Source organism: Hyla sarda, chromosome 3 (assembly GCF_029499605.1).
Source record: "Hyla sarda isolate aHylSar1 chromosome 3, aHylSar1.hap1, whole genome shotgun sequence".
Lineage (NCBI taxonomy): Eukaryota > Metazoa > Chordata > Amphibia > Anura > Hylidae > Hyla > Hyla sarda.
This window is the reverse complement of record NC_079191.1, coordinates 246,599,701-246,624,069: the sequence shown is the minus strand read 5'-3', so window position 1 is coordinate 246,624,069 and position 24,369 is coordinate 246,599,701. Positions and strand designations below refer to the sequence as shown.

At 42.6% G+C, this 24,369-nt stretch overlaps 1 protein-coding gene across 1 annotated transcript in view; it reads right to left on the bottom strand.

Moving 5' to 3' along the window:
• Window positions 1-836: 836 nt before the first annotated feature.
• The window catches only part of RFX6 (regulatory factor X6), a 102,718-nt gene continuing 79,185 nt past the window's right edge, over window positions 837-24,369 (bottom strand). The window contains exons 18-19 of the mRNA XM_056563291.1: window positions 6,810-7,028; window positions 837-2,763 (exon numbers count right to left, since the gene is read on the bottom strand). Coding sequence (XP_056419266.1) covers window positions 2,594-2,763; window positions 6,810-7,028 — 389 coding nt within the window. The 3' untranslated portion in view covers window positions 837-2,593. The remainder of the gene's footprint in view (window positions 2,764-6,809; window positions 7,029-24,369) is intronic.

Sequence of the window (24,369 nt, the reverse complement as noted above, 5' to 3'; positions counted from 1 at the left end):
TATAAAACTTGTATTTAATTTTTTATTATTTTTTTCAATAAAATGAGACAAAAGGCAGCAATTTAGCATTTTATTTTTTACGTTCACGCCGTTCACCATACAGGATCAATAACATTATATTTTAATAGTTTGGACATTTACACACGCGGCGATGCCAAATATGCGTATTCATTATTTCTTTTTACACTTTATGGGAGTAAAATGGGAAAAAGGACATTTTAGATTTTTATTGGGGGAGGGGATAGGGCATAGCACTGATCAGTGTTATCGGTCATCTTCTGCTCTGGTCTGCTCGATCTCAGACCAGAGCAGAAGACCCGTGGAAGTCAGCAGAGGCAGGTGAGAGGACCTCCATGCGCCATTTTGGATGATCGGATCACCGTGGCAGCATTGCAGGCAATCCGATCATCCATATTTCTGACCGCACTCCCTCAGATGCCGTGATCTGTATGGTTTACAGCATCCGAGGGGTCAATGGCAGACATCCACACGATGGTGGTTGTCGGCCATTACCGGTGGGTTCCTGGCTGCGATCAGCAGCCGGGACCAGCTGCGCATGATCCGAGCATGGCTCTGATGCTCGCGGTTATGTACAGGACGTAAATGTACGTCCTGGTGCGTTAAGTACTGCAGCACCAGGATGTAAATTTACGTCCTTGGTCGTTAAGGGGTTAACGGATAAATGTGCAATTCAAGATAAATCTACAGAGTTGATATATTATTTCTTCTGCATTGTGTTTTATTTATTAATCTATGTGTTAATCTAGGAGTCATAGTTTTTTTTAAATCAAATTTAGAAAGTAAGTTAAATCAAATAAACAGCAATTTTTGAGCAGAAGAATTTAATAAACAGCAGATAGACATACATTGGTAGCTAGTATCTTTCATGTAAACAGTTCCATAGGAGGTAGAATAAAACACACCCTGACTGTGTGTCAGGCAAATCCTAGCAAATGGATACCCTTTAGGTATAATAAATAAAAATAATATTATACAGACATTTAAATATGTATATATTTACAAATAGACATTTATTTACAAGTATATGTACACCAAATAAGTCAATGAGATCTCAAGATAAGATCTGATTAGATCACATTTCATTTAGTGAAATGTACACTTGTAAATATTCACTATGATTTGATACACATTTAAAATTAAACATTCAAAGTGCAACTGTTGGATGAAATCGGCATATATAGCTGTCCACACATTTCCATGTATAATGCAGCCAGGAACAGTCAGATGTGTGGCCAGGTGTTTGTACTGCCCCAGCTCTGCCACACTTCTTTTCCCACATTTTACTACATGACCGCTGTGTGATTGACACATTGGTCCAATGCCCATGCCGTGAGCTGTCGCTCATTATTACTGCACTCGCTTCCTGCCCTTTGTGTCAGGACTTCTCTGCATGGTGGACCTGTGCAGCTCCAGCAGGAATACAATAGCCGGTGGTGCGCAGAGAAGTCCTGAGACTAGAGGCAGGGAGCGAGCCTCGTAATCTTGACCGCGCATGTGTAGTGGACCTGTATGTCAATTACACAGCAGCAATGGAGTGACATAGGGGCATGGCAGACCCGGGGCATTGCGGACCACTGGCCACGCCTCTCCGACCATTCATGACCACTAAATAAAGTATTTTTTATGGAGATAAAGCCACAGAATAAATAGCCAAAGGTATGGTTACATAATACATGGAAACAGCTTTAAATGCTTTCTTAGTGTAGACAGTTATATATGCTGATTTCATGTGACAGTTGTAATTTAAGGTTCATGGTTTATTATGTTAGGAATCTTGTGGACAGGTTTCCAACAGACAATACAATGGAGTGTAGAACAAGGTAACAAATACATAGAAAAAGTGTAGAAAAAGTCCAACTTGCCCTAGGGTCATGAAGATACTCTATGTTGGGTTATCTCAGTACCTCTCAAATAGGAAGTCATATGACTTTGTAAATACATCCAATAGTAGCAGTGACTGAATTAACGTTGGTAGAATTTATTTTGGATGTCACTCAGAATAGTCACAATAATGAGTTAAACTGTTTTGGACATAAGAAGTCAATTTAGGATTATGAAACCTCCATGAAACAATTTTACTATTTTCTACAGTCAAATTTCCCATTGGAGAACTCCGTTACCTATATTATTCATTGAACCAACAGCTTTTTGACATTTGTATGTTATATTTAATTGCTGTATCTACAGTGACAGATATATTACTAAAATCAATAAAATATATCCTGTAAGCTCAAAGAAGACTGGAAGACAGGATAGTAACCGAACATAAATAATAGTTGCTGGCAAAAAAAATCTCCCAAATAAACAAATGTAAAATTTCAGTTTCTGGTCATTAATAGGCTGAAAATGCAGTGGAATTAAGGTATATGGAAAACTGCTAAGCATGCTTTGTCTTAAAGGGAATCTGTCACTAAGGTTATGTTGCCATCACAAAGGGCTGCATACATAAGAACAGACATGCTGTTTTCAGAATTCTGTTCCTTACAATGGGACGGTCATGGGCCCAATGTTATGTTGCCTTATTTTTATCTTGTTTAGCATCAAATTCTTAACGTTATTACAGTCACGGGCATCATGTGCCTCCTGAAGCAGCTCCCATGAACACTGTGTTGATTGGAGGCAGAGACGACACCATGTCTCCAGCTTCATTGGAATCTACAGATCCTTGTCCAGTATATTGTCCAGATGTTCCATACATGCACTGAGAAGTGGAACCTGATATTCCACTCTGCATGTTAGAAGCTGTGTATTAAGGGAAAAAAGATTTAATGAGGTTAATTTCAGTGCATTTTGAGACATTACAACATGGAGCTGGCATCTACAATGATAAAATAAGCAACTTAGCAAAAAAAAGTATCTTTAATAACTAATTTTCCCCTGCTGATCCAGAGGAAGGAACTGTCACAACCCTAGCTGGTTGCTAGACTGCAGAATTGGGCTTCTTTTTTTAGCAGTCACCTTTTCTCGGCCCTAACTGTAGTTCTCCGTATTCAGATATCCTCAGGTTTTACTGTACAGTAGAACAGAATGACCAGCGGGCAGTCACAATATCCATAGGTAACAAAAACAAGATGATAACTCAGCATTTTATCACTGGAATATGGATTACATGATTATACAAATAAATAACAATGATGCCAGTCAGAAATAAAACAATAGAGAACAAAACAAAGACAAAAATCGGTTTAGACCCTAAGTAACTTTCCCTAATATTTCCCTTGAACTGCAAAGAATGTACTGGGGCACACAAAATGGGACTTCCCTCGGGGCTCCAAAAAGACAATAGAACTGACAGCTTTATTGGTACAAAGCAACACAAAACAGCATTTCCAGCCCAAACCAGGCTGGTCTTCAACAAGCATAGTATACAATAGTCAGACAATAAAAGCAAATCAGTCCAAGTGGTTCCAGGTCTATGTGAAGCTCTGTCGGCAATTTTGTTGATTTTATCGGAGAACAAAATGAGTGCATGTAGTAGTGACCTGGTGGAGTTCAATGTGCTCTGACCTGTTTTAAGGCCATATAGCGCAAAAAAATAAAATAAAAGGCGAATGGATCCTTAACAAAACAAAGGACAACAACAATGTGAATTTAGCCTAAGCCAAACTGAAATTAAGAAGAGCACACAGAGTGCATACAAATATACAATATATCATATTACTAAATACTCATCTGAAGCACAGTGTTAAAAAAAAGCCTGGCAAGAAAAAGATGGGTTATACTAAAATCACATACATGAGAATAGTCTGTTCATGACTAAAGGCCATGACTGTTGGATTCATGTTTTTATTTAGTGCTGGACTGTCTACTTATAATTAGTTTTTTGACAATAAATATGGACAACACTTTCAGTCATTAGGTAGATACTTCCTGTCAAATAAACTGCAGACAGAAAACTTATGGAGCCCAAACTGCAGAGCCAGGACAAACACAGCAAAGATAATGAATATAAAGGATCCTGACTGGATTTCTATTTTTAGTTGGATGTGTGCTGTCATTACAGGGCCCATTCACACGGCAGAATATCTGCTTGGGAAAACTGCAGGCCGGCATTCTGTGTGTGGCACACGTCGACAAATCAGTAGGCAGTAGGATGGCTCTAAAATGCGCCACCTCTGTAGACGGCAATGCATATCCAAAAGGATTCCACTAAAGGAACAAACAAGTTTATTCTTTCTGCGAGTCAGGAATTAGAATTTTCACAGCAGAGTTCTCCCCCGCGGAAATTTCACAGTGTCTAGTCACAAATTCTGCCGTGTGAATGGGCCATACCTTCATTTAAAACCATTTCAATCATGGAAACAAAAAATTCCCCCAAAAAAGCAGTGTCTCATAGAAGGAACAAAAATAACCAGGTCTGGTCTCAAAAATGAGAGACACTTTTATTTAACCGCTTAAGGACCAAGCCCATTTTGACCTTAAGGACCAGGCCAATTTTATTTTTGCATTTGTAGTTTTTCCTCCTCGCCTTCTAAAATCCATAACTCTTTTATATTTCCATCTACAGACCCATATAAGGGCTTGTTTTTTGTGTGACCAACTGAACTTTGTAATGAAACTTCTAATTTTTACCAAAAATGTACGGCGAACCCAAATAATTATTTTTTTAGGGAGGACATTAAAATGAAAACCACACTTTGGAGGGTTTCATTTTCACACTGTACAATTTACATTAAAAATGACGTGTTTTTTATTCTCTGGGTCAATACATACATACTGGTTACATACTTTTCAAATTTTTGTACCGCTTAAAAAAATCTCTAACTTTTTGTACAAAATCACTAATATAAAATTGCCCTATTTTGACCACCTATAACTTTTTCATTTTTCCATATATAGGGCGGTATGAGGGCTCCTTTTTTGTGCCGTCATCTGTACTTTTTATTGATACCACATTTTCATATAGAAAACTTTTAGATTACTTTTGATAAAAGAAAAATTTTTATAAAATGTGACAAAAAAGCAGCATTTTTGACTTTTTTTAAAAATTTTTACATTTACGCCGTTCACCGTACAGGATCATTAACAATATATTTTGATAGTTTGGACATTTACGCATGCAGGGTTAACAAATATGTTCATAAAAAAAATATACGCTTTTTGGGGTAAAATGGGAATAAGGGACAATTTTCGTTTTTATTGGGGGAGGGGATTTTTCACTTTTTTTAAACTTTTTATTTTTACATCTTTCAACTTTTTTTTTTTTTTTTTTTACACTTTTTATGTCCACATAGTTGACTATCAAGAACAATCAGTTGATTGCTAATACTGTTCCGTGCTATGCACAGATCTGTTCTGCTCGATCTCAGCCCAGAGAAGAAGATGCCAGGAGATGGCTGGAGTCAGGTGAGAGGAACTCCGGCCGCCATTACAAATGATCTGATCCCCGCGGCAGCGCTGCGGGAGGTCCGATCATCTAATTTTACATGCGCATTACCGCAGATGCCATGATCTGTATTGATCACGGCACTTAAAGAGTTAATGGCAGACATCCGCGCGATCACAGCCATTACCGGCGTGTCCCCAGCTGCTGAAAGCAGATGGGACCTGCAGTGTATGATGCGAGCACCGCTCCAATGCTCGCGGTTGTACACAGGACGTAAATGTACGTCCTGGTGCGCTAAGTATCGCCGCACCAGGATGTACATTTATGTCCGTGGTCGTTAAGGGGTTAAGTCCTCTATTGAACACATTTTTCTAGGATAACCTCCTCCTTCTGCAATCGCGATTCACTCTGTCCTGTTTTCTGAAGAAGGAGGTTATCCTCCAAAAACGTGTTCAATAGAGGACTTAAAAAAAAGTGTATCTCATTTTTGAGACCATACCTGGTTCATTTTGTGCCTCCTATGAGACGCTGCTTTTTTGGGGGAATTTTTGGGTTGCATATAGACCCTCCTACTGGTAGTGAAGCGTAATATAGTGACTCTGAGCTGCATTGAATCCACCTTCCTGACGGATTCCAGCTTTTCTCCCCAGAGTGGTATAGATACGCCCTACATGAAGTTGTGGCTTTCCCACAACTCACTCAGGTGAGCAGTTTATTGATTGGTTGATACTCATCTGGTTGTCTTATACGATATCACCCTATTTGGTGCTCTGCCTGTGTGTTTTTTGTCTATTTTCATATAATCATGGAAACAGGCATTTATTAGACCCATTGATCACATTTTTTAAATATTTTAGGGTTTTATTCACAAAGATTTTTTTTTGATATTCTGCGGATTTTCAGTCACTTTGTTAACTGCATTGTGAAGCTTTAAAGGGGTACTCTGCTGGAAAAATGTTTTAATCAAAGTTTAAAAGTTAAACAGATTTGTAAATGATTTCTATTTAAAAATCTTAATCCTTCCGGTACTTATCAGCTGCTGTATGCTCCACGGTAAGTTCTTTTCTATTTGAATTTCCTTTCTATGTGACCACTGTGCTCTCTGCTAACACCTCTGTCCATATCAGGAACTGTCCAGAGCAGGATAGGTTTGCTATGGGGATTTGCTCTTACTCTTGACAGTTCCTAAAATGGACAGAGGTGTCAGCAGAGAGCACTGTGGTCAGACAGAAAGGAAATTCAAAAAGAAAAGAACTTCCTCTAGAGTAAACAGCAGCTGATAAGTACTGGAATGATTGACATTTTTAAATAGAAGTAATTTACAAATCTGTTTAACTTTCTGGCCTCAGATGATTACAAATTTTTTTTTCCAGTGGAGTACCACTTTAAGGGGAGACAGAGTCAACTTTTTCAAGGAAATTATTGATTTCTTATTGTTCTATAAAATATGACTTTGCCTTACCCACTGAACTGCGACAAAGAATGGGCAGGGATGTATCGCCATAGTAGGTTCCCGTCTGTTTTCTTCCACTGTCGTCTAATATGTTAAGTGGATCTTGGATATCATTAAAGGAATGCAAAGGTCGAATGGAACTAATGCTACTAATAACTGATACATGCTGATCAATCATTGAACCCAGCCGATTGGATTCTGAATAGTTTAAATGGTTTCCAAAGTAACCTGTGAGAAAACAGAAAAATAATATATGTATTAGTGTTTGCATGAAATATGACATATAGGCAATTTTTATTTTACAATTTGCTAAGAAAAAAGACTATGTACAGGTTTATAAGTCCATGAAAGGGACATAAAAATAAAACATTTTTACGGGAAGTAAATTACAAATCTTATTTATTTTACCTACTCTTTATCACCTGCAAAAAATAATTTTAATGTCAGTGCCCATTTAAAGGAGGATTCTGACAATTTAAAGTTATCCCTGACCCATAGTATAGAGAACATCCAGGTGATCAGTAAGGCTCTGACCACTGAAACACCCGCTGATCACTAGATTAGGGGAGACCTCGCATGCGAAGCTAGCACTGTTCAATGAATATGTAGCAGCTGATGAACATTGCCGAGCACCACTCTATATACAATGGGGGAGATTTATCAAAACCTGTGTAGAGGAAGAGTGGAGCAGTTTCCTATAGCAACCTATCAGATCGCTTCTTTCATTTTTAAAGAGACCTGTGAAAAATGAAAGAAGCAATCTGATTGGTTGCCTTGGGCAACTGCACCACTCTTCCTCTACGCAGGTTTTGATAAAACTTCCCCAATGAGTGGATCACTAGCAACGTATGCAGGGGATATTTCTCCCTTGGTTTGTTGATCAGTGGGGGTCCCAGAGACAACTTTAAATTGGGAAAACCCCAGATCTGAAATAAATAGATGGGTGTCAGGTGGTCGTGATAACTTAGAAAGAAGGAATGATGCCTCTGGAGTGGGACATGAGCCTATGCAAGGTAGAGAAGAATAAGAAGTAGGGGACAGGACAGAAGTAGAAGAACTGCAGGACCAGATTATATAGGGTTTACTTGTAGTTTGTTTTCATAGAGACATACAGTAGATTTAACAGTCATACAGTAGAGTTAACAGTAGAGTTAACAATCATAGCGTGTTTACTAGATGTGTCTAGCTGTTTACTTTACATCCCTACAGTTTTGTTGCAGTTTATGGAAACTCGAAAAATAGTAAAACTATTTGAAAAGTTGCTTTGTATTCTATTAATGCAGAAAAGACGTTGTTAGCTTTGTACAAATATTAGCTAATTTGGGCAAAAAATATCTTTATGCCATTTTATGAAATATCTTTCATATAAAAGACTGTTTTTACACAGGCAGAAGTGCTGCTCAACCACTGAAGGACATGTTTCTGTCTTTAGACAATGATTGAATTGTTGCTTATCTGTGATTAAGTCAATAAAAGAGATGTCTTAGCCAGGAAAGTCACTTTCCTACCACATATTGATACATTTATTCCCCAAGATTTGTGTCCACCTTAAAACCTTTTTAATATCCTATATTATATTTCATAAACATTATGCATTATAATGTTAATACTGTTTATTAAAAGACGTATGATGTATGAAGTCCATATATTTTATAGATGTGTGTTTTTTATTAAGCTAATAAAAGAGAGGATTTATGGATTAAAGTGAAAGCAAAGATATTCATTAGTTACCACTTTAATTCTTCTTACTCGTGATAATAAGGAGAAGGTTGCTTGAAAGTGATCTGTACAGAAATAAAGTGAAAGGTGACACCAGTAGATAGAGGAGACAATGGCAGCTCAGCTTCCCTTTACCTCCCCTGAAGAATGACCTTTGCACTAATATTGGACTAATATTGGACTAACTGTGCACTAATATTGGACAACGATATACAAGATTTGGTCAATAACAGTATGGTGATATTTCCTTTCCTCATTATATACTAGTGGTACTTGGTAACTGTATGACTTATTTAGACTTATTAAGAGTTTATATTTACTGTATTTATAAGAAAAATTAGGACTTTCTGGTCTCCCACGGGGATGTGAGGAAGCATTTTTGAAAGCTCCCGTCCACGATCATTAACCCCTTAAGGACCGAGGGTTTTTCCGTTTTTGCATTTTCATTTTTTGCTCCTTGCCTTTAAAAAATTATAACTCTTTAAATTTTGCACCTAAAAATCCATATGAGGGCTTATTTTTTGCACCACCAATGCTGCTTTGTAATGACGTCAGTCATTTTGAACAAAAATCTACGGTGAAATGGGAAAAAAAATCATTGTGCAACAAAATTAGAAAAAACCTGCCGTTTTGTAACTTTTTATTTACACTGTGTTTTTTTATGGGAAAAGGGGGGTGATTAAAACTTTTAATAGGGGAGGGGTTAAATGATTTTTATTCACTTTTTTTTCACTTTTTTTTTTGCAGTGTTATAGCTCCCATAGGGACCTATAACACTGCACACACCGATCTTTATCATTGATCACTGGTTTCTCATAGGAAACCAGTGATCGATGATTCTGCTGCTTGACTGCTCATGCCTGGATCTCAGGCACTGAGCAGTCATTCGGCGATTGGACAGCGAGGAGGCAGGTAGGGGCCCTCCCGCTGTCCTGTAAGCTGTTCGGGATGCCGCGATTTCGCCGCGGCTATCCCGAACAGCCCACTGAGTTAACCGGCAGTTTTTACTTTCACCTTTAGCCGCGTGGATCAGCTCTGAGTGCGCGGCCAAAGAGTTAATAGCGCGCGGCTTCACTATGACGCCGGGCCCGCCGTGATATGATGCGGGGTTATCGTGTAACCCCGCGTTATATCACGGGAGCAGGACCAAGGACGTACCTGTACGTCCTTGGTCCTTAAGCGGTTAACAGAGGTTCACACTTACCATACCCTCTTTATTCTCTTCCTTACACCCTCAGGAAACCGAGTTATAGAACACTGCATCACTCGATCCTCTAGACGTGTAGATTCAGCTATTTCTTCTTCAGCCCTCCCCTGCCACGATCTTTTACTGTACAGTTAACATGGCTGACACAACTGAAAATTCAAACTGCGCAACAGCCCCAGAGCAAACTCAGAAAAAAGTCTCACAAGGCTTCCAGACAGAAAGTGAAGTGCTGGCACTGCTCTCCCTCTATGCTCTCCCTTGAATGGTCTATGTTCACACTCTAGCTAGCAGCGTATCTTCATGTGGTGGTGCTCATGTACTATAGTAGTAACAAGGTGAATTTAAATCCGTATATTAGAGAAGAAAGTACAGGCAACTCACCACGTTGTTGTAACTTCGTGTTTATTACTGGGACATGCAGGCAAAGCGGCTCCACGCCACACCGGGATGCCGAACACTAGTACGTTTATCGATCGGTAAACGCACTAGTGTTCGGCATCCCGGTGTGGCGTGGAGCCGCTTTGCCTGCATGTCCCAGTAATAAACACGAAGTTACAACAACGTGGTGAGTTGCCTGTACTTTCTTCTCTAATATACGGATCAGAAAAAAGTCTCTTCTCACCCATTATTTTACCAGCACCTCCTTTACCTGTGACAGATGCTTCAGGAGATAACATAGCGCTTCATAGACCAAATACTATAGAGATTCTCCTCCTTTCACAGGATCCCTTCATTGCTATCCCATCTTCATGTACAGGGGGTTTTGTCATCAACATGTAGTGTCCATAGACTTTAACCCCTTAAGGAACAAGCCCATTTTCACCTTAAGGACCAGAGCGTATTTTGCAAATCTGATCACTGTTACTTTAACCATTAATAACTCTGGAATGCTTTTACTTTTCATTCTGATTCCGAGAATGCTCTTTCATGACAAATTCTACTTTAACATAGTGGTAAAAAAATATTGGTGAAAAATCCCAAAATTTTATGAAAAATTTTAAAATTTTTAACTTTGAAACTCTCTGCTTATAAAGAAATTAGACATACCAAATAAATTATATATTGATTCACATATACAATATGTCTACTTTATATTTGCATCATAAAGTTTTCATGTTTTTACTTTTGGAAGTTTAGCAGCAATTTTCCAATTTTTCAAAAAAGTTTCAAAATCAGAATTTTTCAGCGACCAGTTCAGTTCTGAAGTGGATTTGAGGGGTCTTCATATTAGAAATACCCCATAAATGACCCCATTATAAAAAAACTGAACCCCTCAAAGTATTCAAAATGACATTCAGAAAGTGTGTTAACCCTTTAGGTGTTTCACAGGAATAGGAGCAAAGTGAAGGAGAAAATTCTAAATCTTCATTTTTTTACACTCCCATGTTCTTGTAGACCCAGTTTTTGAAGTTTTACAAGGGGTAAAAGGAGAAAAAGCCCCCCAAAATTTGTAACCCAATGTCTCTCGAGTAAGGAAATACCTCATATGTGGATGTCAAGTGCTCTGTGGGTGCACTACAAGGCTCAGAAGGGAAGGAGCGACAATGGGATTTTGGAGAGTGAGTTTTTTTCTAATGGTTTTTGGGGGGCATGTTGCATATAGGAAGCCCCATATGGTGCCAGAACAGCAAAAAAAAAAAAAAACAACAACAAAAAAAACCAGCATGACATACTATTTTGGAAACAACACCCCTCAAGGAACGTAACAAGGGGTCCAGTGAGCCTTAACACCCCACAGGTGTTTGATGACTTTTCATTAAAGTCGGATGTGTAAATGAATTTTTTTTTCTACTAAAATGCTGGTTTTCCCCCAAATTTTACATTTTTACAAGGGGTTATAGAAGAAAATGCCCCCAAAATGTGTAACCCCATCTCTTCTGAGTATGGAAATACCCCATGTGTGGATGTCAAGTGCACAGAAGAGGAGTCACATTTGGCTTTTGAAAAGCAAATTTTGCTGAAATGGTTTTTGGGAGGCATGTCGCATTTTGGAAGCCCTTATGGTGCCAGAACAGCAAAAAAAAAAAAAAAAAAACACATGGCATACTATTTTGGAAACTACACCCCTCAAGGAAGGTAACAAGGGGTACAGTGAGCCTTAACACCCTACAGGTGCTTGACAAATTTCCGCTAAAGTTGGATGTGAAAATGAAAAATTTAATTTTTTTCACTAAAATGCTGGTGTTATCCCAAATTTTTCATTTTCACAAGTAATAATTGGACAAAAAGCCATCCAAAATTTGTAACCCCATATGTGGATGTAAAGTGTTCTGTGGGCAAACTACAATGCTCAGAAGAGAAGGAGCGTCATTGAGCATTTGGTGAGAGATTTTGGTTGGAATAGAAGTCGGGGGCAATGTGCGTTTACAAAGCCCCCTTGATGCCAGAACAGTGGACCCCCCCACATGTGACCCCATTTTGGAAGCTACACGACAACAACAAAGAATTTAATAAGGGGTGCAGTGAGCATTTACACCCCACTGGCATTTGACAGATCTTTGGAACAGTGGGCTGTGAAAATTAAAAATTAAATTTTTCATTTTCATGGACTACTGTTCCGAAAATCTGTCAGACACCTGTGGGGTGTAAATGCTCACTGTACCCCTTATTACAGTGAGGGGTGTAGTTTCCAAAATGGGGTCACATGTTGGGGGGGTCTACTGTTCTGGCACTATGGGGGCTTTGTAAACACACATGGCCTTCAATTTCTGACACATTCTCTCTCCAAAAGCCCAATGGCGCTCCTTCTGAGCATTGTAGTGCGCCATTAGAGCCCTTTACATCCACATATGGGGTATGTTCTTACTCAGAAGAAATGGGGCTAAAAAAATTGGGGCGCTTTTTTCCTATTCTCCCTTGTGAAAATGAAAAATTTGGGGTAACACCAGCATTTTAGTGCAAATTTTTTTTTCCCTTTTCACATCCAACTTTAACGAAAATTCGTTAAACACTTGTGGGATGTTAAGACTCACTATACCCCTTGTTACATTCTGTGAGGGGTGTAGTTTCCAAAATGGGGTCACATATGGGTATTTATTGTTTTGCGTTTATGTCAGAACCGCTGTAAAATCAGCCACCCCTGTGCAAATCACCAATTTAGACCTCAAATGTACATGGCGCTCTTGCCCTTCTGCTCCACGGGAGGTTTCTGTCTTCCCTGAGCTCTCTCTCTCTGAGCCATGTTGTGCAACCACAGAGCACTTTACACCCACATATGGGGTAGTTCTGTACTTGGGGGTCTTTTTTTCCTATTACCGCTCGTGAAAATTTAAAGTATGGGGGCAACACCGGCATGTTAGTGTAGTGTAGTTTTTTTTTACACTAACATGCTGGTGTAGACCCCAACTGTTCCTTTTCATAAGGGGTAAAAGGAGAAAAAGCCCCCCAAAATTTGTAATGCAATTTCTCCCGAGTACGGAGATACCCCGTATATGGCCCTAAACTGTTTCCTTGAAATACGACAGGGCTCCATAGCGAGAGAGTGCCATGTGCATTTGAGACCTAAATTGGGGATTTGAATCCGCCACAAAAATACCCTACGGCAGGGTTTCCCAAACAGGGTGTCTCCAGCTGTTGCAAAACTCCTAGCATACCTGGACAGTCAGTGGCTGTCCGGCTATACTGGTATTTATTGTTTTCCAACAACTGGAGGCTCCGCTCTGGAAACAGTGCCGTACAAGACATTTTTTATTTTTTTCATTGGGGGGGTGTAGTGTAGTGTTTTAAGGGTACATTCACACGGGCGGGTTTACAATGAGTTTCTCGCTGGCAGTTTGAGCTGCAGCGGAAAATTTGCCGCATCTCAAACTTGCAGCAGAAAACTCACTGTAAACCTGCCCGTGTGAATGTCCCTGTACATTCACATGGGGGGAGGGGGGGCAAAGCTCCAGCTGTTGCAAAACTACAACTCCCAGCATGCACTGACAGACCATACATTCTGGGAGTTGTAGTTATGCAACAGCTAGAGGCACATTGGTTGCAAAACACTGAGAGTTTGTTACTAAACTAAGCGTTTCGCAACCAGTGTGCCTCCAGCTGTTGCAAAATCTAGAACTCCCAGCATGTACAGTCTCTCAGTACATGCTGAGAGTTGTATTTTTGCAACAGCTGGAGGCACACTGGTTGCGAAACACTGAGTTAGGATACAAACTTTGTTTCACAACCAATCTCCAGCTGTCGCAAAACTGCAACAATCAGCATGCATTGACAGTCGAAGAGCATGCTGAGAGTTGTAGTTTTGCAACAGCTGGAGGTACACTGCTACAACTCCCAGCATGCCCCTAGGTAGTCTGTGCATGCTGGGAGTTGTAGTTATGCAACAGCTGGATGCACACTTTTTCATAGAAAAATGTGCCTCCAGCTGTTGCATAACTACAACCCCAGCATGCACAGACTACCAAAGGGCATGCTGGGAGTTATAGTTGGAACTTCAGCTGTTGCAAAACTACAACTCCCAGCATGCCCTTTGGCTTTGCATGCTGAGAGTTGTTGCTAAGCAACAGCAGGAGGTGAAAAGGCCTCACCTCCTGCTTTATCCTGCCGCCAGGATCGCCATCGCTGCTGCCACTGAACCTGCAGTTCCTGTCGCCGCCACCGCACCAGAGGGGACCCCCGAAAGACCAGGGAGAGGTAAGGGACCCCTGCCGGACCAGGGAGAGATAAGAGACCCCGCCGGCCTCAATCACCGCCATGATTGCCGCCCCGATCACCGTCCAGGAGGGTCGTGATTGTTCGGTCGTTCCAACTGATCAATAACGTGATCATGAGGCGGGTAAGGGTCATCCTTATTTTTCTGGGGTCACCAGAGACCCGATTGACCCGGAATCACCGCAAATCGCTGGTCTGAATTGATTACATGGGGGGGGAGGGGAGTCAGGACCCCCTCCATGGGTTTGCATGGGGTGCCTGCTGATAGATATCAGCAGCCGCCCCGGTTTGGTCCCAGCCTAGCGCGGCGGGGACCGAAATCCCCACGGGCGTACAGGTACCAGGGAGCAAAGGCATACCTTTACGCCCTTTGTCTTTAAGGGGTTAAAATGCTTGCAGTAACAGTGGCTGAACAACTTTTCCCTAACTTACAGGAGGCTTTAATTACAACTATGTCAGCTTCCTTTCAGAATCTACATATTGAAATGAACAATGTTATCCACAGAGTATCTAACTTAGAACAGAGAGTCCAGGCTAATGAAGATTTTTCTGCAAACTCTTCCTCTGCTATTCAAACATTTCTCTCTACTCAAACAGCTTTAAAAGATTGTATAGAAGATTTAGAAAATCGTTCTAGATGAAATAATTTGCGTCTAGTAGGCTTACCTGAAGCTACTAAACCCCAGCAATTACAGCAACTATGTGAAACTGAGCTTCCAGAATCGCTGGGACTTCGCTCTCCTATGCGGAATGAAAGAGCACATAGAATAGGCCCTCCAAAACCATCTGATTCCAGGACAAAGACTGACACTAGACCTAGGCAGGTCATTAAGAGATTTTTTAGATTTTAATGACAAGGAAGAGGTCATCCGTGCCTATAGAGCTCGTACTACACCTTTACTAAACAGAGGTTTCAAAATAGCTTTATTTGCTGATTACTCAGCTGAAGTTACTAAGAAGATATGTGCTTTTAGTACATTTGTACACACTTATTCAAAAAAGGACTTAAATTCCGACTATAATATCCAGCTACGTTTAGAGTTCTCCTACCTGATGGATCCACTAAATTATTCAGTTCTCCTTCTTCTAGTTTTTTTTTAAAGTTTCTTCAGATACTTTATTGACAAAGGAAGTGGAAGAAATACAAATTGATCCATCACAATCAAATAGAGTTACTCCTGATAAAAATTAACCCCTTAAAGGGGTAATCCGCCCCTAGACATGTTATCCCCTATCCAAAGGATAGGGGATAAGATGTCAGATCACCGGGGTTCCGCTGCTGGGGACCCAGGGGATCGCTGCTGCAGCACCCCGCTATCATTACTGCGCAGAGCGAGATAGCTCTGTGCGTAATGACGGGCAAAACAGGGGCCGGAGCATCATTACGTCACGGTTCTGCCCCTCGTGATGTCACGGCCCGCCCCCGTCAATACAAGTCTATGGGAGGGGGCGTGGCGGTCATCACGCCCCCTGCCATAGACTTGCATTAAGGGGACGGGCCGTGATGTCATGAGGGGCGGAGCCATGATGTCACACTGCTCCGGCCCCTGTATCGCCCATCATTACGCACAGAGCGAACTCGCTCTGTGCAGTAATGATGGCGGGGTGCCGTCCGACATCCGACACCCACAGTCAACAGTTGGTGTGTTCCTCAGATACAACCTTCAGTTAGCATGGCCCGCGAGCAGTCCCTGTCCTCCCAGTGCCTCTGTCCTATGCTGGTCCCACACGCAGTGAAGTATTGTATGCTGTGGGCTCAGATCCACTATACAGCGAGAATGATCAACTAGCATATTAACATAGTAACATAGTTCGTAAGGTTGAAAAAAGACCAGAGTCCATCTAGTTCAACCTATATCCCTAATGAGTCCCTACTGAGTTGACCCAGGGGAAGGCAAAAAACCTCATACTAGAGGTAAAAATTCCTTTCCGACTCCAATATGGCAGTCAGAATAAATCTCTGGATCAACATGCTGGCCCTAAATGTCATGTATACATAACCAGCAATGTTCTTACTCTCCCAAAAAAAAAAGCATCCAGACCCCTTTTGAACTCTTTTACAGAGTTCAACATGACCACCTCTTCCAGGAGAGAATTCCACAGTCTCACTGCTCTTACAGTAAAGAAACCCCGTCTGTGGTGGTGTAGAAACCTTCTTTCCTCTAAACGTAGAGGATGCCCCCTTGTTATAGATACAGTCCTGGGTATAAATAGATCATGGGAGAGATCTCTGTACGGCCCCCTGATATATTTATACATAGTTATTAGGTATCTCCTAAGCCTTCTTTTTTCTAAACTAAATAACCCCAATTCTGATAATCTTTCTGGGTACTGTAGTCCTCCCATTCCCCATATTACTCTGGTTGCCTGTCTTTGAGCCCTCTCCAGCTCCGCTATATCTTTCTTGTACACTGGTGCCCAGTACTGTACACAGTATTCTATGTGTGGTCTGACTAGTGATTTGTACAGCGGTAGCATTATTTCCTTGTCTTGGGCATCTTTGCCCCTATTGATGCACCCCATAATTTTATTTGCCTTGGCAGCAGCTGCCCGACACTGGTCACTACAGCTAAGTTTACTATTAACTAAGACCTCTAAGTCCTTTTCCACGTCAGTCGTCCCAAGTGTGCTCCCATTTAATATATAACCCTGTCTCAGATTTTTCCTCCCCATGTGCATTACCTTACATTTTTTTGTGTTGAACCTCATCTGCCACTTCTCAGTCCAAACCCCCAACCTATCCAGATCCATTTGTAACAGTGCACTGTCCTCTATTGTGTTTACCGCTTTACAGAGTTTAGTATCATCTGCAAAGATTGCTACTTTACTATTCAACCCCTCTGCAAGGTCATTAATAAATATATTAAATCGAACAGGACCCAAGACTGACCCCTGTGGTATCCCACTAGTAAAAGTCACCCAATCAGAATAAGTACCATTAATAACCACCCTCTGTTTCCTATCGCTGAGCCAGTTACTTACCCACTTACACACATTCTCCCCCAGCCCAATCCTTCATATTTTATGCACCAATCTTTTATGTGGCACCGTATCAAATGCTTTAGAAAAATCAAGATATACGACATCCAGCGATTGCCCTTGGTCCAGTCTGAAGCTCACCTCCTCATAAAAGCTCATCAGGTTAGTTTGACAGGACCGATCCCTCATAAAGCCATGCTGATATGGAGTCAAACATAGAGGACAGTCAGCAGCTACTGCCCACCCAAGATGTGGAGGAGACATCTGCCACGTCCTCTGCTAGGCGGGAAAGTAGTGATGAGGAGAGTGGTGTGGGATGTGCTGTTGCGAGCATTCAGGCTCCTGAAACAAACTTGAGGATGACATAACTGACCTGCAGACACAACTCGATGATGATGAAGCCAATCGCACTTGGGAGCCGGGTGCAGAAGGGGCTTCATCATCATCATCAGGAGAAGAGGATGGCAGGTTGCCCATGAGGCAGCAGCTGAGCCAGCAAGGTGGTAGCATGGTTGGCAGTCTGCAGGGTGGTAACAGTGGGAAGTCTGGAACCAAACATGCCCAGGGTAGACCACCTGCTACGCAGCAGCCTACCTGCCCAGGAGGTAGTGGAGCAGGGGTTCCCGGAGTCCGCGGCAGTAGCAGTCAGTCAGTGCGGACTGTTGGGTGGAAAATCAGCTCCTCGGCAGTGTGGCAGTTTTTTGTCAAGCATCCGGAGGAGGTTAAAATGGCCACATGTAAGAAATGTCGGCAGAAGGTGAAGCATGGCCAGGGTACCAATGTTGGCACCACGGCCCTGCCTCAACATATGCAGCATCACCATAAAGCGGCCTGGGAGAACCATGACTCCAATGTGGTGGTTCAGCCTGCTGCATCACCCACTGGCATGCTGCTCCCTGTTTCAGCAAGCCAAGGCTTCACCACTTCAGCCAAAGGGAGCTGTCGGTCATTCCCATCTTCTGTTGGTCCAGATGCTCCTGCTCGTCCTACTTCTCGTAGAAGCGATTTCCAAGAGACAGCAGTATGCGCCCACTCATCCAACAGTGCAGAAGCTGAATGTGCTCCTCCAAGTTGCTGGTGTAGCAGTCCCTCCCTTTTCAAGTGGTGAACTCTGCACCTTTCAGAGAACTGATGGCTTATGTGGAACTGAGGTGGAGAGTCCCAAGCCGTCATTTATTTGCGAAGAAGGCAGTACCAGCCCTGCACAAACATGTAGAACAGAAGGTGGGCCAGTCCTTTAGCCTGTCGGTGTGTACCAAAGTGCATGGCAGAACCAATGTGTGGAGCTATAACTACAATTAGTGACAATACATGTCCTTTATGGCCCACTGCGTGAATGTGGTTCCTGCACAGCCATACCAGCAACTTGGCCAGGTCACGCCACTTCCGCCTCCACGCTCTCATGCCGCTAGTCCTGCAACAGTGTCTCACTTTGTCTCCTCATCCTCCACCATGTCCTCAGCCTCCACTGCACGGACAAGTCACAGAGCTCCTCCAGCGTACCAAGTGTGCAGGGCACGGCGGTGTCACGCTGTTCTTTACATGGTTTGCCTTAGCGAACAGAGTCACACAGGGGAGAAACTGCTGAAAATTATTCCTCTAGAAATTGAATCATGGCTTTCTCCGCGACAAACGGAAAATAGGAACCATGGTGACCGACAACAGGAAGAACATCTTGTCTGCGCTGTGTCAAGGAAGATTGAGCCATGTGCCCTGCATGGCACACGTGTTCAATCTGGCTGTCAAGCGGTTCCTAAAGTGTTCCACCAATCTGCAAGACATCCTAAGAATGGCAAGGAAACTTTGCATGCACTTCAGCCACTCGTACACCGCAAAGCACACCCTCCTTGAGCTGCAGCGTCAGAACGGCATCCCCCAATATAGTGTCATATGCAACGTTTCTACCTGTTGAAATTCCACCCTCCATATGTTTGACCGACTATACGAACAGAGAAGGGCCATCAATGATTACTTGATGATCCAAGCGCATAGGGGTCCTTCCCTGTGTAACTTCGATGTCAACCAGTGGCAGCTTATACATGACACCTGCCGTTTGCTCAGGCCCTTTGAGGAAGCCGCATTATTTGTCAGTCGCTAATATTACGGGATGAATGATGTCATTCCACTGCTTCATTTCTTACAACAGATGGTGGAAACAATGGCTGGTCAGGGCACTGGAGATGTGGCTCCTACATCTCATGGCCACATGAGCCCTGTTGGGGCTGAACTGGAAGAGGAGGGTGAGGGGGCAGTGGAGCATAGGCAATGTGTAGCAAAATGGGTGGTTCTTATACTCAGCTGACAGGAGAGGAGGAGCAGGAGCAGCCAGAGGAGCTACAAGGCGATGAGGAAGACGAGACAGAGGACCAAGACATACCGTGACAGTATGCAGTGGAGATGGAGGCAGGAAGTCCCTCTGAGTCACTTGCACAAATGGCAGGATGCATGCTCACTTGCTTGCGTAGTGACTGCCGAATTGTCACCATTCGGCAGCGGTATGACTTCTGGCTCTCCACCTCATTGGACCCTCGCTACCGGCACAAAATGGGGGCCTTTTTTACACACACTGAGAGGGAGGACAAATTGACCTACTACAGAAACATACTACTTAGTCAGTTGGCCGATGCCTATCTGCGCCATTGTCCATCCTCTCGCAGGTCTGACTGGAGGGCCATCTGCACTCACCTTCCACTGCCATGGCTTCTGGGGAGGGGTGGAGTGGCAGGAGCAATACCAGCTCCATCAGCAGCAGCCTGAGTCTACAGTCGCTGATGAGTAGCTTTCTTCACACACATCGTGAAGCAACTAATTAGCAGCAGCAGGTAGACCTTAAGCAGGAACTGAACCAGCAGGTGGTGGCATACTTGGACATGACCCTGCCGACCCACATTGAAGAGCCGCTGGACTTTTGGGCAGCTGAACTGGATTTGTGGCCACAACTAGCAGAGTTTGCCATTAGTGTGGCATCAGAATGGGTGTTTAGTGCGGTGGGGGCAATAGTAACCCCAAGGAGAACTCGCCTGTCCACCAAAAATGTGGAAAGACTGACCTTTGTCAAGATGAATCAGGCTTGGATCAGCCAGGATTTCGACCCACAAATGCCTGATGCATCAGAGTAGATTATCCATGTTGCCACACCAACACTTTGACAAAAGAAACCGGTTTCTTCTGCCTACCTGCCTCAGCTACTATTCTGATCCTGCCACCCGCCTGATGCCACACATCTGAAGCCAAATGCTGCTTCTTTCACCCACCTTTGTCAGCGGGTACTGGTATTGCCACCCACCGCCCCACTCTGTCACCAGGTCACTTTCAGGACTCCTGATGCGCTTGCTGTCTCCAGGCTCTTTCATTGTGCCGCTCTGCGGTCTACATAGGCTGCTTCCACCTCCAGGCTCTGTCATTCTGCCGCCATATGGTCTGCTCATGCTGCTGCCACCTCCCGGCTGTGTCATTCTGCCGCCATATGGTCTCCTCATGCTGCTGCCACCTCCAGGCTCTGTCATTGTGCCTCCCTATGGTCTCATCATGCTGCTGCCACCTCCAGGCTCTGTCATTGTGCCGCCATGTGATCCCTTTGTTATATTGATTGTGTGGTAATCCAGTATTTTTTCAAAGTAAACGCTTAAAGCACCCGGGACACTCAGTCATGAGCATCAGGGGGGCGCTGAGAGGCAGGGGCTGGGACAGGTGGTAGTTCACCTTGCGGCGGATTGCCAGCTCGATTTTAAGATACAAGTATGAGCTTTTTCACTGCAGCAACTTATACACTGCTGAAATTATACACTATTGGAGCTGGAATTACGATGGCTGTCACCAGACTTGTCCTCCAATGGGTCCTCAAAAAAGGATTTAACGTTTGCTCTTTCTAATTTCCTGGCTCTTTCATTGTGCCGCCATGTGATCTCCTTGATATGTTGATTTTGTGATAATACAGTGTTAAGTACAATAATAGGTATTGCTACTGATACTCTGTCATTGTTCTGCTCTACGGCCTACATAGGCTACCGCCACCTCCAGACTGTGTCATTGTGCTGTCATAGGGTCTCCCTTATACTGCTGCCACATCCAGGCTCTATCATAGTGCCGCCCTATGGTCTCGTCATGCTCCTGCCACCTCCAGGCTCTGTCATTGTGCCATCATGTCATCTCCTTGTTATATTGATTTTGTGCCTCCCACACTTCAGGCACCCGGGACACTCAATCATGAGCATCTGGGAGGGCGCTGAGAGGCGGGGCTGGAACAGGTGGTAGCTCGCCTCCCGGCCGACCGCCAGCTCGATTTTAAGATACAAGTATGAGCTTTTTCATAGTTTACTCTGCAACAATTATACACTATTGGATTGAATGAATGCAGCTCATTTATGTTTCAATAGGTGGGGTGGCTGATGTGTGGGAGGCAGGAAAATGGAATTATAGGATTTGTAGGCAAAAGAAGAAAACTAAAACAGGAAATACCAGTTCACAAAAAGCTAGCCACATTATTATGGTAATCTTACAAGATCTCACTTCCTAAGCATGTCCATTAATGTCTGCCAGGTATGTACTAAAATCACAATATGGTGGATAACCCCTTTCATAATTATTTCTTATTGTATTTGTGGACGGGAGTTAATAGTGCTTTGTTTTCATTATTGTTATATAGGTATTTATTGTTAGTGTTTTATAGTTTTTTTTTTGTTTGTTTCTTTTTTGCCCAGATTCTCTATCATACACCCACTGCATGGGTATTTCTTTTTTTCTCAGTTCAAAATTTAGTCTAAATCTCATAACTATACTATTATTATATAGTAGGAATATCAAGGGGCTCCGCTCCCCTCATAAGCGGATGATGATTTTATGTCACTTCCGTAAATTACATGCTGATATTGCATTGTTACAGGAGACGGATCTTTCTGAAGGTTGATTTTCTATGATGAAAAAGTTGAAATGGGTGGGTACAGTCCTAGGCTTGCCTTCAGTAAATCGTAAAGCTGGTGTTATTACTTTAATTACCAAACTTCTTACACATACAATACTCAATTCAGAACATGACTCTGAGGGATGTTTTAATTCTGTCTTGTTGGATTACTTAAGTGGTCAGTTAAGCATTTATAATGTCTATGGGCCTACTGCAGCTAATTCTAATTTTTTTGTCATCCCTAGAAGCCACCCTTTTGATAGATCCTATTTCTTTCAAGATAGTTGGTGGTGATTTTAATTCTGTACTAGACTCTAGAGAAGGTCGTTCATCTACACAGCAGTCTTTCTCTGTCCCTGGGAGATGTGCAAAACAAGACAAGGTGTTATCTCTACTTTTAGAGAATACTTCATTAGTACATCCTTGGAGATTACATAATCCATCTGAATGACAATTCTCATTTAACTATCATGCCCAGTCCTCATGGTCATCTATTGACTGTATATTTATACATAATTCAGTTCAGACAACACAGATTGAGGATATGGTCATTTCAGATCGTTCACCCCTTTATATTCAGTTAAAGGAAAACTGTCAGCCAGTTCACCTACACTAAACCCAATATACTGTGGGCGAACTGGAGTCCAACGAGGGGTCACTTACTTTAGTGTGTGCCCTGGCCACTGAGTTCTCCCCGATGAAGTTCTGTTTGTCCTCTCTGTACTTGCGCTTTGAAGGCATTCCCATGGTGTCCATGCTTCTTTGGGTTCCGGAGGAAGGGGCCTAAGCCCGCCCCCATGGTTTGCATATAAATTTTCTTCACATGCCCCTGAAGCACAATGTTCTGTCTGCAGAGCGCATGTGCTTGAAGATTTTACGCAGATCTCTCATCCTGATGACATGAGAGCTGTGCGTCCCCAGAGAGTGCTCTTTGCAATGTAACTGTGCATGCGCCCGGCCCTCGCTACGGATGACTGCTCCGCAGAGCACTCTTCGGGGACGCACAGCTCTCACGTCATCAGGACGTGAGAGCTGCGTAAAATCTTCAAGAGCATGCGCTCTGCAGACAGAGTCTTGTGCTCCGGGGGAATGTGCAGAAAATGAATATGCAAACCACGGGGGGGGGGGGGGGGGCAGGCTTAGGCCCCTTCCTCCGGGACCCAAGGAAACATGGACGCCGGGGGACTGCCTCCAAAGCGCGAGTACGGAGAGGACAAACATAACTTTATCGGGGGAGAACTAAGCAGCCAGGACACACACAAAATTAAGTGACCCCTTATTGGACTCAAGTTCACCCCCACTATCACCCAGTATATTGGGTTTAGTGTGGGTGAACTTTCTGACAGCTTTCCTTTAAAATACCGTCATCCCAGAGGTACAGATATCATGTGGCATTTCCTGATTGCTTTATCCAATGATGATTCATTCGCACAACTTCTTCAGGGATGGTGGTTAGATTATTGTACTAACAATATAACACACAGGGATGATCCTATCTTCTTTTGGGATACTGCTAAAGTTGTCCTCGTATCCCATGGGATCTCGTACATAGCTGGTAAAAAAGGGAGCTATCTTCCAAATATGTATCAGCCAGTAACACATTACGAGGGGCACATACAGCTTTTTTAAATAATCCAACACCTAATCTAATAGGGGCCTAGATTTAAGCTAAAAGTGATTTTGATGATTGGTTGGCAGAGCGTGAATAATTTTACCATACTGATTTCTTAGCTTTACTTCATCATTTTTGTAACAAATCGGGGAGACTTCTTGCTAATTTAGCTAAAGGGCAACATCCCCCTCCTTCTATACTATCTCTTAAAGACTCTAACAATAACTTACTTACTAATCCATGACTTATTACTGATTATTAAGGTAGATATTATTCACATATTTACGCTAATCCGCCTCCTCAAACTTCCACTGTAAATACCCTCCTACACAAAGTTGTTCTTCCCCAAATTACTCAAGAACAATTCGCATCCTTAAACACACCGATTACCTTAGACATGATTAAAATAGTCATTAACCAATTGAAGAATTATAAGGCTTTGGGTCCTAATGGACTAACAGGAGAATTTTATAAGCTCTTATGTGATCAGGTATCTGATCCATTA